General features: G+C 33.2%; 1 protein-coding gene across 3 annotated transcripts in view; it reads right to left on the bottom strand.

Moving 5' to 3' along the window:
- LOC149781393 (uncharacterized) overlaps positions 1-14,677 on the bottom strand; it is an 84,304-nt gene that overhangs the window by 27,624 nt on the left and 42,003 nt on the right. For all 3 annotated transcript variants that reach the window (XR_016414503.1, XM_089934744.1, XM_089934743.1), the window contains exon 3: positions 1,135-1,302. Coding sequence is in view for 2 of the 3 variants with exons in the window: in XM_089934744.1 (XP_089790870.1) it covers positions 1,135-1,302 (168 nt within the window). In the remaining variant the exon portion in view is untranslated. The remainder of the gene's footprint in view (positions 1-1,134; positions 1,303-14,677) is intronic.

Here is a 14,677-nt window from a genome sequence, read left to right as displayed (position 1 = left end):
ATCCATGGGTGATAATTGCTAGCTAATATCAGGTCTACTTTACCTAACTTTCAATTGTCAAGTTTAGTGCAATGATAAATTGAAAAATGTTATCTTAATGTAAGCACAAAATCTACAGCTGTAACTGACTGACACTTTGTTAGAAGCTAGATAGCCATATTTCTCATTAGCACAGCATTTTCTGTAAAGCTGAATCATTCTTTAAATATTTTGATCACTTTATTAGTGATATAATTTTGAATTCATTGTGAACATTTCACATCATGTAGATGAAAAGTAATGAAGTTCTTAAACATTGAATTATTGCATATGATGTAGTACAAATTGTTCAGATGTCTAACCAGTGTGGCAGCAGACGTTGTCATGTTTAGGTAAAACATAAAAAAATAATCTATTTATGTCATGCAATGCCTTGGACAGAACATTTTTCTGGAAGTCCACTGGTATTTTGAAAAATAATAATTAACTAACAGTTGGCAAAAGATAGTGACTCACTGACTCACAGCTAGATAGATATGATTTTGGATATTCACACATCACATCTGGTTTTTGTTTATTTTGTGCCAGTAACAGTCAAAACAATTTAAATCAATCAAGTACACAGTTTATTTAATTTGTACCAATCCAATAGTTATTCAGTTACAAGAATGCTTGTTCACCAACATATGGTATAAAACATTTAATACTGTATACTTGAGGGGAGATTGCACATCCTGCCACATATCTCGAAATAAGTAACCACATCTGATTTGCCTCAGTTACGAATGTATCTTCTGTAGGTGACATTAAGCACTATCACCTCTCGGAAATACCATATCACAACAAAACACTATCACCTCTCAGAAATAACATATCACAACAAAACACTATCACCTCTCAGAAATAACATATCACAACAAAACACCATGACATTAAACACTATCACCTCAGATATACCATATAACAACAAAACATTATCACCTCTCAGAAATACCATATCACGACAAAACAATGTGCAACTTTACTAAACCTTTCAGAGAGCTTCAGCAGAATACATATAAAATTAATAAATCAATGTGAAATTGAAAGTGCGATATCTAAATTTCAATTATTAAAAGTATACATCTTTGTATCTCATATGAAGGTGTTGCATACCAAAAGAAGGACAACTTCAGCAAGATTAAGAGAGCATCTGTCATGGGTACACATCACCATCCAATGTGGCATCCAGTAGAAGACAAGTCTGAGAAGGCCAGCTGTCAAAACAATGGCAATCCATGTTATGGTGTGCTTGACCCTATTAATCTTGTAACCTTGAATTTCCTGTCAAAAGAACAAAAAAGATGTGAAATGATGATCATCTACACTGACTGGAAGAAAGATTGTATGGTTACAAATCACCAAGAAACAGTTCCATTGTAATGGTCATATAATACACAGTCTAATCTATCCATAAAAGATACACAATGCATCAGGATGCTGAAACTGGGCTGTATGAGTAGGTGATCTTTATGTAATAATAATAATACTTGTAATAATAATAATAATAATAACAATAATAACAATAATAATAATAATACTTGTAATAATGATAATAATAATAACAATACTGATGTCACATAAACCCACTGAATTGATAGTTTTAGCATGGCAGGCTGCTTAGACTGGACACAGAATGTGCTTGTTTAGCAATACTGACAATGAAAGTTTATGGAAAAGCATGTTTTCCTACAAGATACCTGTGTTGTGCAAAAAGCAAGTTGCTATGTATAAATTGGTGTATTTTGGAATATAAAAGAATCATAGATAGATGGACAGTCAGAGACAGAAGCCAGCAAATCCGCAAGACGGACATTTGAAGAGCATTCTGACCAGTGTCACTTAAAGCTTAAAAACATGAGCACAAAAATCAAATATAGTGTGCAGATTTATTGAACAGGAAATTAGTAATGAATTGTGGCCATGAGTAGATGATGATTCTGCTTGAATACGTATATATTACAGTGACATATTGATGATAAACCTTGCAAAATTCAAGACACAAATATGTTTTGTGATATACGGATCAAGATACACATGGAAAAATTCAATATTGGCAAGTTCCTTTGAAATAACAAAACTGAACAATAGAAAAGAGAACTGAATAATATGACTCAAAATAGATTTATTAATTAATCCTATTATTTAATTTCTAGTTTCATGATCATGAGCCTCAGGTAGTGCAAGTGGGAATGTGTGAGTGCATGCAATATTAGTGTTATGTGTTATTATATTATTTGTGTAGCTTGCACAGTTTGTCTTATTTTATTCTATTGTTGCCAGTTAAAATTATTCACCCTCCCCTATTTCAAGTATCTGAATTTATTTGTAAAAGAAAATTAACATTAACAATTTGTGAGTTAATGTCACACAAATATGTCACTTAGAACTTGCATAGGTGGTTTCTGATTCTAGTTGGTACATCCAGTCATGTAAATGACTTTTCAGTGAAGTAATTCTTGGTGTTTGATCCAGTCATGTAAATGACTTTTCAATGAAGTAATGACTTTTCGATGAAGTAATTCTTGGTGTTTGATCCAGTCATGTAAATGACTTTTCAATGAAGTAATGACTTTTCAATGAAGTAATGACTTTTCAATGAAGTAATTCTTTGTGTTTGATCCAGTCATGTAAATGACTTTTCAATGAAGTAATGACTTTTCAATGAAGTAATGACTTTTTATTGAAGTAATTCTTGGTGTTTGATCCAGTCATGTAAATGACTTTTCAGTGAAGTAATTCTTGGTGTTTGGTCCAGTCATGTAAATGACTTTTCAATGAAGTAATTCTTGGTGTTTGGTAGTTTATACATCAGTTTGATGCTGATCTTACAGAGTACATAGAGATATAGAATTGTTGGTTTGGACTAACATATCAATCAGGTAAATGGTATTAAATTATGAAGGGATTAATGACCAAAATATGACTATGTTATGAATTTCTTTTGTCAAATGAAAGCCAGTTTAAAGACTCAAACATAACAGCATAGAGTATAATTGAATTGACATCTAGTACATGTTTAGATGCACTTATTGAACTTTGATTATGTGATTAATATTGGTTTGTACAGATGAACTCCATCTATATTGTGCAAAAGTAGTCCATCCTAAGTAATATATAAGTAGTCCATACTAAGTAATATATAAGTAGTCCATCCTAAGTAATATATAAATAGTCCATACTAAGTAATATATAAATAGTCCATACTAAGTAATATATAAATAGTCCATACTAAGCAATATATAAGTAGTCCATACTAAGTAATATATGAGTAGTCCATACTAAGTAATATATAAGTTGTCCATACTAAGTAATATATAAGTAGTCCATACTAAGTAATACATAAGTAGTCCATACTAAGTAATATATAAGTAGTCCATACTAAGTAATATATAAGTAGTCCATACTAAGTAATATACAAATAGTCAATACTAAGTAATATATAAGTAGTCCATACTAAGTAATATATAAGTAGTCCATACTAAGTAATATATAAGTAGTCCATACTAAGTAATATATAAGTAGTCCATACTAAGTAGTATATAAATAATCCATACTAAGTAATATATAAGTAGTCCATACTAAGTAATATATAAGTAGTCCATACTAAGTAATATGCAAATAGTCCATACTAAGTAATATATAAGTAGTCCATACTAAGTAGTATACAAGTAGTCCATACTAAGTAATATATAAGTAGTCCATACTAAGTAATATATAAGTAGTCCACACTAAGTAATATATAAGTAGTCCATACTAATTAATATATAAGTAGTCCATACTAAGTAATATATAAGTAATATATACTCTGAGAGCCCTACAACCTTTGACATTCTACATTTGTTTTATATTTATCATTTACAGACAACTGAATGGGTTTTGCATTGATAATGTGTCTGAAATTCCTTACAGTGGCTTTTTACATGTTTGTGCATTTCGTTTACGATTTACCTGTACAGAAATTTCTCATGCATTCCATGCAGAATACTTCAGGAAACCGTATGGAAGAGATATGGACTGAAAAACTTATGGACTTAAGTACTTCATAGCAAGTGAAAATTCCATATCGAATAAAGTTGCAACTTTAATCCATAAGCACTTTTTTCCATATGGAAAGCAGGCTCATGTATTATAGCATCATGGAATTTACTCACTGGAAAATAAATAACCTAAACTATCTGATTCAAATAGAAATATTGGTGAGAGTTAGAATACATGTATATGTCAGTGTAGCTGATGTGGAAGGATAACTATATACTCATATAAATTTGAAGAAACACATGCATGTCAGTTTTCTTTAATTTATATCCATAGATGTTTTAAAAACAGACAAAGACATGACCAAAAATGTAGAGAAAATGTAAACATGATCAGAAAATTAATACCTGGTATTACAAGCATAGATGAATCTTTGGACTTAGAAAATTTGGTGCAAGGTGGATTTTGGGCTTGATCTGATGTATACTCTGAAAAATAGCTTTTTTTTGGCTTCCTATTAAAACATGCTCTACAAAAATCACACCCTAGTGAAAATGTGATTGAAATTTAGGCAAAATCACAGTGAACATTTTTTGACATTCACTCAAATGTCTTTTTTCACTAAAATTATGGTATTTTAGGAGATTTTACCAAAATTTCTGAAAATATCAGTGAAATTTTGTCATTGAAATTTCACTGACTGCCAACATTTCTGAAAATATCAGTGGGAAATTGTGATTGAAATTTCACTGAGAGTTTGTTAAAAATTCTGAAAATATAATGATATTTTGTTATTGTAATATCACTGACATTTCAATAAAAAATATCAATAAGATATAATACTAATCAAGGTTTTCTTAAAGCTGATGATCCTGATTTTCAACAATTTCAAGAAGTAAAAAAAACGAGAACAACCTCAATAACCACAATCAGAATTTAATAACCCTCTTCCACAATCTCCTAGACCCACACAACCTTCTTCTCCTAGACCTGCACAAACGTTTTCCAAACTCACACAACTCTTTCTCCTAGATCACAACAATAAAGACTTACTAAAGAGCAAGTTGAAACAGGCTATTTATTATCAGTAGATTTACACATAATGGTTTACAAACTATCAGATTATGCAGATTATGCAGATTATTCTGAAGATACTGTTGTAAAATCTAATGAAAAAAGTAATTATTTAAAACTTCCATTTGAAAAGTTTCCAGAAAGGGATTGGATGTATTTGTTGCTTGATTTGGTAATGATAGATTATGTGAAAAAGATTTTGTTTGAACATTTGTAGATATAATAGATGAAAGAAGAAAAGAATTACAACAAGAAGTAGAAAGAGGAAATGTTTATAGTGAAATGTATGATGAACAGGAAGTGGAATATGAACTTGTCTCGACAGTGTTCTTGCCAATGTTGACCAACTTGGAATTCTGATCAGAGGAAAACATGCAGGAAATAATTCTCCAGAAATTATTGATGAAATATCTGACATTTGTCAAAGATTATTTACAGGTGGTGTTATGGATCATAATGTTTATCATTCTTTCATTAATGAAATTGTTGATGATTATTACAGTGACTGAAAAAAATTAATTAATCAACATGTAATTTTAAAAATGATTACACACAATGTTCAACTTTTGCCTGAAATGATCAGAGTAGTAAATTTACAATTACCAACATATAAAGTGATTTACAGAGATGGACTTGATGATGTTGTTCAAGGTTTATTCAAAAGGATAGCTCCAAAAGCAGTACCAATTGCAAAACAACTAGGAATGAAAGCTATTGACGCTATTCACGATAAAGGTATCAGTGCTGTTGGTAATGTTGCTGGTAAAGCATATTCAGCAATCAAAGAGATTAGCTCAATTAGTACGAAGAAAACTACAACCAGTAAAATTTCCCAGTACTGAAATTATGCCTGCAAATGTTAGTCAAATAATAAATCAAACTGCCAATCAATAACTAGCAGAGTTGGCTGTTAATGAAGTTGTTCCTACAAAATTGACTAACGAAATTACGCCGGTAAATACAAGATTTATTTCAGGAAGTGGTCTTCATGTTAGATGAAGATAGTTATAATAAAATGTTTAAACGTATATCCGATCCAGCATTTGATATGGACGTATCAGTTCTTTAAAATGAATCTGTTTGCAATTATCAATATTATTCTTATGAAGCACGTAAACCAAATCAACGTGGATGAATCAAACTACAAATTCAAGATACAAGCAGATATTTTTTACTTGCTCAAGCATTTATCGAAGTAGAAGGAGAACTTATAACAGATGTTGTTCTTAATACACCATATGGTGATAATGCCATAGTTGATTTTGTTAACAATGGAATTATGGCATTGTTTGATGGAAGAATTATTGAAATAATTTAAAAAGACGTTGATGTTGCTACAACGATATTAAATTTAGCTAGATATTCAGATTATTATACAAGATCAGCTGGTCCATCAATGATGCTTCCTAAAGTAAAACTATCTTGATCATAGACCGTATAATATAAGACAACCAAGAACATCCGCCAATGACGCTGATGCTAATATGTGGCTGGTTGTTCATGGAAGCTTTACGTAAATCAATGTTAAAAGGCGATGGTAGAAGATTTTCATGTGCAATTCCGTTATCACATATGTTTGGACTTTGTAGAAATGTCAGAAACGTTATCTTTGGAGCGAAACATACAGTTGTACTTGTAAGAAAAGATAATGATAATGATGCTATTAGGCGATAAGCCGATTCTGATACTGCCGGTAAAGTAATATTATTCAAAACTTTCACTGTGGATGCCTGTAATGACTCCAACAATTGTTGATGAAGAAAAGTTAATTAGTTTTATGAAATCAGGAGGAAAATCATTATTATCATGGTTAATAGTAACTACCGATAGCATTCAAAGTAATATTGCTGGGTTATTTGCATGGCATATTGCATCACAACAAGGAGTGTCTGCACCGAGGAATATCTTTATTGCTTTACAATATGCTAATCGATTAAATGAGCAAATCATATGATATTTGAGAATTTAAATGTTAGTGAAGCTTCCTTGTAGATAAATGGACATAAAGAAGCATCTGAAGATATAACGTAAATATTTTGAAAATAATAATTTAGCATGTGCATATCATCGATTAATGTCATTTATTGGACGTGATCAAAATATAGATACCGGTTTACAAATATCACCGATTTTACAACACTATATCCGGTCTATTATATTTCATTGGAGCATATATAATTGATCAAATAATCTGTCGTTGATATTCATTTTAAAGCTCGCGTGAACGTAGGAGCTGGTGTTAATTATAGAGCAATCGCAATGATACTTAGCGATAAAGCAATGATACTTGAAGGTACTGGCGGGCCATTGCGAGTGATTGATACACATATAGAAAACATATAACATTTGCAGTTGAAAATAACCTACTATTTATAAAAATGTCTTATCATCATGTTAGCTTACTCTGACTCCTTGTCAGATAAAAAAATTATTCAAGCATCAGCAAATAAAAATTGTGGATTAAAAATTTCACTAAAAAATGAACAATTCAAAGGCGGTCAAAATAAATTATCATTAAGTGAATGCCAACTCAGACACTTCTAATAGCGCCAAACATTCAAATTCCGGCGTTAGACTTAATCTTTCAGCTGGCTCAGTTAAAGACTCGAATATTTCCATTTTTTGTAGTAATACCAGGTTTAATAGCCGCTGCAGTCCCAGCTCTTGTAAAAGAAGTTGCACTTGGTGATGCTGTAACTGCTGTGGATTAGCAGCGAAAAATATAATAACAGGAAATGGATTAATAAAAAAAGATGCGGTCGGGGTCTAAGATTACCAGTAACCCCTTATCGATACAGAAAAGGTATGATACTTCCAGGAACACTTCGTTAATCTTTCCAAGTCAAATTTTGATTTACTTGTTGCTGCTAAAAATTAAACGTTACATTTTTAGAGGTGTTTTTATGCGTGATCAATTATCAAAGCAACCAAACAATACTGAAACTGGTATTATTAATCTCGATAACAGTTCTGGTCCTGGAACTCATTGGGTGGCAAATACAATTAATCCACGTGTAATTATTTATTTTGATTCGATAGACTGGCTGCACCAAAAGAATTTTAAAATTACGTAAACACAATAAAATATCCAGTCTGGTTTTCAACATTACCAACAGAAACAATAACCGATCCGCCAATATGTGGCCGTGAAGTAAATGCTGTACTCGACGCTGTGTCATCATCATTACCACCTCATAAAGTCGTACACGAGTATACAAATAGCCGCCAATCGTTTTAAACAGATCTTAAAGTATAATGGTTGATATTTACGGAAGATCTTCTTCTATCAAAGACAAGAAGAAAAATATGATATTGATTTGTCAAATTACGCGACTAAAGATGAACTTGCCGATATTATGAACCTCTCTTGAGTTGACAGAGGTGAAGCTGATTTTTTTCTCAGTATAATAACGGGTTTTAAAGACGAATAATATCAGATGAAATGACATAGTTCGTAGAGTTCTCGGTATTACTACGGATTACATTCCAGTATTTACTGACAGCGGTAAAATCAGACACTCAAATATATATATATCGCAATTATTAGAAATGAACTTACAAAAAGTGTTGCTAATCGTTTACGTTCTACCGGTGATACAATGACAGGTGAACTCAGCATGAATGTAAATATAATAGTTGTTTTAAGAGATTCAATATCTTATGAAGATGCCTCAACAAATAATAAGTAGACAATAGCTATAATACAAGCTGAGTGTGATTATCACGTAAATATTTTTTAAATCTTCGTAGAAGCTTTCAAAAACTCAATAAAATCGCAGTTGATTTCTTTGGAAGTCTGTTGACTGTTACGTAAAACTCGGCGATATTAAAACAGCTATGTCAGACATTGAAACGATTAACAAACGATTAGGTGTTATAAGAGATCATAAATCATTTTTAGAGCTAATCACGATAGCGCAGAGTAATAACGATGGTTTTAGAGAGAAAAAAACTAGAAGATTTTATAAATGATATCGTTAAAATATTTAATCTAATTAAAATTCTCCACAAGCAATTATCCACGTGGTATACGCAGTGTCATCAGGATCATCAACACGGTCAGAGCAAAATAACACTATCAAACATACCGCGGAAATCGTTGGTGTGTATAGGATGTCCGTGTTCAGTGGTGCAAAATTTAGCATATTTACCACGTATCCCTGACGTCATTCAACTGATAGTTTTTCTGGAAACGTGTCTAAAGTGTTAAATAAAGGAGACAAAGAAAGGTTTATTGTAGAATAATTGGATAAAAATCAACCGCAGCGTCTAACTGGTGGTGTCTGGAATTTGTCGCTGAAACCCCTCAGTTGACTACTAAATAATAGAAATATAATGAGCTCCCCAATCAACGTTCAACGTTTTAGATACAATCGAGCACGTGAATGGCAAACAAAACTAAAAACTATCGTTGACGAGTATACAGTAAAAGTAAAGAAAATATCGCATACGTGTAGTTGCTGTTGACATGATTGTATATTCGGCGTCTGCTCTTATCGCTGGAACAGGCGTATTATTATCGACAATAAAAATGACATCACCAGCAGTTGTAACAATTTGTGTTTCAGCTGCAACAACACTTGTTGGCCTTCTTAATATCATCGCCCAAAAATATGCACATGAATAAATGCAAAATTGCTTGATTATATAATAAAATTACACATAGCGACGATAACATTCTCCAAATTATCCTCGTTATTATCAACAACCCTTAGTGATGGAAAAATATCAGATTTTGAGTTCTCTGAGATGATTAAAATCTACAAAGAAGCAATGACTAATAGAATCCGCTCCTGATTTAGAAAATCAGGATTTAAATAAAGTTGACTCCGAACGAATTACTACAACAGATTGTCCTTAATAAAGCTCCGTCAAAAACAACGATGATATCAGAGAGATCAATTAATCCAGAATTGAGTGTTAACTTTCCAACAGCAATTCCAGCGAAAGAAATAGAGCTAGCACAAATGCGAGCATATTACAACTGGCCAAATATCAGATCAAAATCATCTGGTGGATTGCCAGTAAAGAATTCACTGGTATTTGCAAATAAAAATAAACCAGATGGAACTCCTGATTGGCAAGTTGTCGGAATTCCTACAGATAATTATCAAATCGAACAAATCAACGACGAATTTCAGCGCATAATTAATTCTCTAATGGAAAGAGAATAAAAAAATAGCTATTACGGTTCATGAACCTTCTTTATCAGCTGCGGTATAAATATTTATGCAAGATTATGTTGTAGATATGTATCATTAGTCGATCCGATCTGATTTAGGATGGCCAGAAATAGAACCAGAGTATTAAGGACCGCCAGAACCACAACTTGCTGAATTCCTCAGAGATGATTTTTTAAAAAATAACTATTCCAAAATATCGAGAAGAAGTTCCGTGGCACTATGTGGGAACATGAAAAATAAGTTATTTGCTTGGAGATTAATCTGAAAACTATTTTACTACATATGATGGTAAAATAGTTAAAAAATTTGGTAGAACGATATATGAAATAAATACTGAAAAACCTTTTCTGTGAATTTATAAATACTTTTACTGATGATTAAACTTAAACATGCACGCGTATTTAATAATCTACAAAACCTATTTTCTGGTATCATACAATATAACACTAATTACGTAAAACAACAAGTTATTGAAACAATACAACACTTAAATAAAACTGTATCAGATATTGAACTATCTTATTGCTTAAGAAGTTTTTTTCATGAAGAAATAAGTGCAGATCAATTAAATCAAAGATATGACACTACTCTAAAAGAAGTATTTCTCAATCATTATAAAATAACTAATGAATTAGAATTACCAACATTTGTAATACCAGAATTCAGAACCGACGGGCTAAAAAATCAGTCAACGATCTATCAATAAAAACTTTCCTAAAATTGTTGAAGTCATGGAGAAGACTAAACCCGACAGCAACAATTCTCAGACATAACAATGATCCGTATGGTGGCGGCATACATATTTCACCAGGAATTGTAAATATCACATCAACAATCGCGGTTAATTTTGTATGTGATGTAATTGATGGCAGCTCTCAAATAGATTTTAAAAAGTCTAGTCGGGCTCGGTAAGGATATATTCTATATACATTTACACCTGAAGTACCTCCTGGATATTTGATCGTACAACGGCCTGTTAAACATGTTTTTCTACGTCGTCAATCTGTTATTATCAAGAATAAATTTCAAACTTACTGACCAGACCGGACACTTACTTACTTTAAGACAAGAAATTCTTAATTCTTATTTATATGTAAGATCATAGATTTTCACGTTAATTTATTTTCGTACTGATACTCGGTAACAAAAATAACCAAAAAAAATAAATACATAATAACATAATAAAAGGAAATAAATTGACAAAGTCAAGGAAAAATCTAGCCACAACAGGGACCCCAGTTGCCATAACTTTCATCTTCACTAATTTCACTTTCAAAATCCACCTTTACTACTTTCACTTTTATTAATAACTTTGTCATCATTTTCACGATCTGACATAAAAATTTTCAACTGCCTCACGCGCGTGTTAATAATTTTTTTCGTTTCCTTTCCTGAGTTAATTTTGTTCTAATTTTCTCAATCACGCTTGAGAGAGATACGAACTGTCTAACTTCTGTATCTGTCACAGTAGCCAAATATTGGAACATAGCCTGTTGAATCTGCTTTATAAATCTATACTCCGCTGGTAGTGCATATCTATCATCCAATTGTCTTGCCTGTAATAATTCAAAATCACAAATAATTTTTTCTGGATCAAGCTGAATTTTTTAATTGCAGAAATAATGTCATTACTATTTTCGTAACTATATACTTTTTATATACTTATGTAAATGTAATTTTTAACAAAAAATAAACCGTAGCATGATGAGCGGTTATCATTCACGGGGTCCCTTCATACTAACCTTTGTGTCTTTCCATAGGGTCCTTTTGTGATATCTTTCTTATGGTCTTATTGGCACACTACGAGGCTTTTCGTTTTGTCTGACACTCTTTCTGCATGTTTTTGTGGGGTACCCTTCAATGAGATTTAGAGCTCACATCACACTAAAATTTATTTTTGGAGGGCTCCAAACTGCATATACGCGCCTCCCCCACCCAGCGAATCCCTAAACGAAACGAAATTTTAAAGATTCAGAGGGTTGTCTAGGCTTTTCATTTTCATGTACACACCCTAATATCAAACCCCGTGAAGATTGCAAAACGCACTCACCACGTTGTTCGGCTTTGGTGAGGAGGTTACATAAATATTTAGGGGCTTTGGAGCCCCACACTTATTTAAAAATCGCGATTATCGCCACCATCGACATTATGTTCAGTCACGGGTTTCGAACGACAACCCTCGATCATGAGAATTAGCTTCGATATTACTGCGCTTTTTGCTAATCTTACTGATATATATTTCAAAATTTATGATGAAGTAACTTTATTATATATATATATATATATATATATATATATATATATATATATATATATATATATATATATATATATATATATATATATATATATATATATATATATGCCTTTGACAAAATCAGATTTAAAAGTTATATATTTCTGTATAACAGCAAGATCTAGAAAAAACTGAACTGTACTGATTATAATCTGGACGTTTGTGCACAGTTTTCTGTCTTGATTTTGTTGATAAGTTATAAAGTACAAATATCCTTCGACTAATTTGAACTATCATAAAATTATGGTACTCAACTGATATTAATTATCACACAGATGGTTAATAATTAGTTCCGAAGACAATAAAAATAAGCTCTACGGTGGCGCTCACCAGATAATATGTACTTTTGAGAGTGACATATGTAAGGTGAAGTAGTTCGCATTTAAAACATGCACAGTGGAGAGAATGTTGGCATATCTCTATGCTACATTAATGTAATGTGGATGATATTTCTTTTGGATATTGTACTTTTGGAAATTTTACATGATTTAAGTACACTGCTAACTAAAATGACTGCACCCTTGTGTTAAAAATCAGTCTGAATTAGTCTAAAGTGCACTATACACAGCAGCTATTAAAATAGGGAAAATGAATTTTGCCAGACTAGGCAATACCAGCTTCTGAAAGTGCAATGAATGAATTACCAAATATATAAAATGTAAAAAAAGTTATCGGCTCTTTTTTATACAATTGACCTCTGAAGTTCAGGAAGTGAAAATGACCAAGTAGAGCTAGCACTTTTTTGAAAGGTGCACATTTGAAGTAAGGTCAAGCTGTATACTCTATAACCCATAGTACACCCATCAATCATACACCAAAATAAAGGGAATTAAAGGTTCTTTGCATTATACCTAAGCTATACAAGGTCTTTTTAAAATAGCCATTATAACCAGTGAGGAGAGCCGGGGAAATTCTTTTTCTTTAAAATCCTAACCCTATGCAAAATGCGAAACTGTATAGCGCCACCTACGCGAGAAAGATATGCTACTACGTTATCTCCCTTCTTGCGGTCAATTACGTTGCAACAAGCAAGGAACTACTGAATTACTCTGCAGGAGAGAGTTTAAGCACGAAAGAGATATCTCCCTACAACAATAATGAAACATTATCTTTTAATTATATTTCTTTGAATACGCTGATATGGTTATATTATTTGCGACAAGGTATATTTAATACCCGCAAATATCAAAATATTTACCAGCTGATCGAAAATCTACTTTTTGAAAGTCACTACATTTGTAGATACAACTGCTTTGGCTCTCTTATCATGACAGTCAGTCTTACCAAATTTACAATTCTTCTCTGTGTAATTAATCGTAATTTATGTAATGAGGTGGGTGTGCAAGGCGTGGACCTGACGTCCCGCTTGCAAAGGAAAGTGACGCGTCTCTCATAGCCTCTCCTTTCCAGGTGTAGTGATCGCCGCAGGACCACTGTCTCGCTCTGCTGGGCAGGAGGATACTTGCATATGGCCTCTCCTACACTATTGTGTCCACAGCAGCACCTTCACGTGGGGCACCATGTTTTCACAGAGCCTGCTGTGTGGCGCGACCGAGTGCTAGGCGGTATAACTGGGTGGGCTAACTGGGCTCGTTAGCCTTGGCAGGCAACCATTCTAAGAGAAGGGAAACTCTGACTCCAAACACGGGCAGATGAAACTCGTTAGCCTTGTCACGCAGTTCGTCTAGGAGAAGGAAACTCTGATTCAAAATCCACCAAGTCCCATTGGATGATGGCTCCACTGCCTTGTAGATATCTTCGGGAGAAGGAAAGGCTACGGGAGTAAACCCAGACAGAAAATTCGGAGTGGAGACCCCAAGGCAGCTGGGTGTCGACTACGACTTCCTTCCGGCAGCTCCTACATTCAAACTGGTGCCAAATGTCATGCTCAGCATTCCTTTGGACCCCACCGGTAAGGAAGAGAGGGGGATCCTGACGTCTGGGCAGCCCAGGATCTCCATACTCCACTCCCAGGCTTGCGCCCTAGAGAGGTCAGTCCAGTCTCGCTACTGAGTGAGGAAACAACACGGAAGCTGACAGTTTACGGCGTAGGAAAGGGGCGCCACGGGTCAGCTTTGACGGTGGGAGGGATCATCATGTCCCACTGGCCGACTACCGCCAGCCTCAA

This window comes from Sinohyriopsis cumingii, chromosome 15 (assembly GCF_028554795.1).
Source record: "Sinohyriopsis cumingii isolate HCF-2022 chromosome 15, ASM2855479v2, whole genome shotgun sequence".
Classification (NCBI taxonomy): domain Eukaryota; kingdom Metazoa; phylum Mollusca; class Bivalvia; order Unionida; family Unionidae; genus Sinohyriopsis; species Sinohyriopsis cumingii.
Note: the sequence above shows the minus strand (reverse complement) of the source record. Positions and strands in the feature narration are given on the sequence as shown.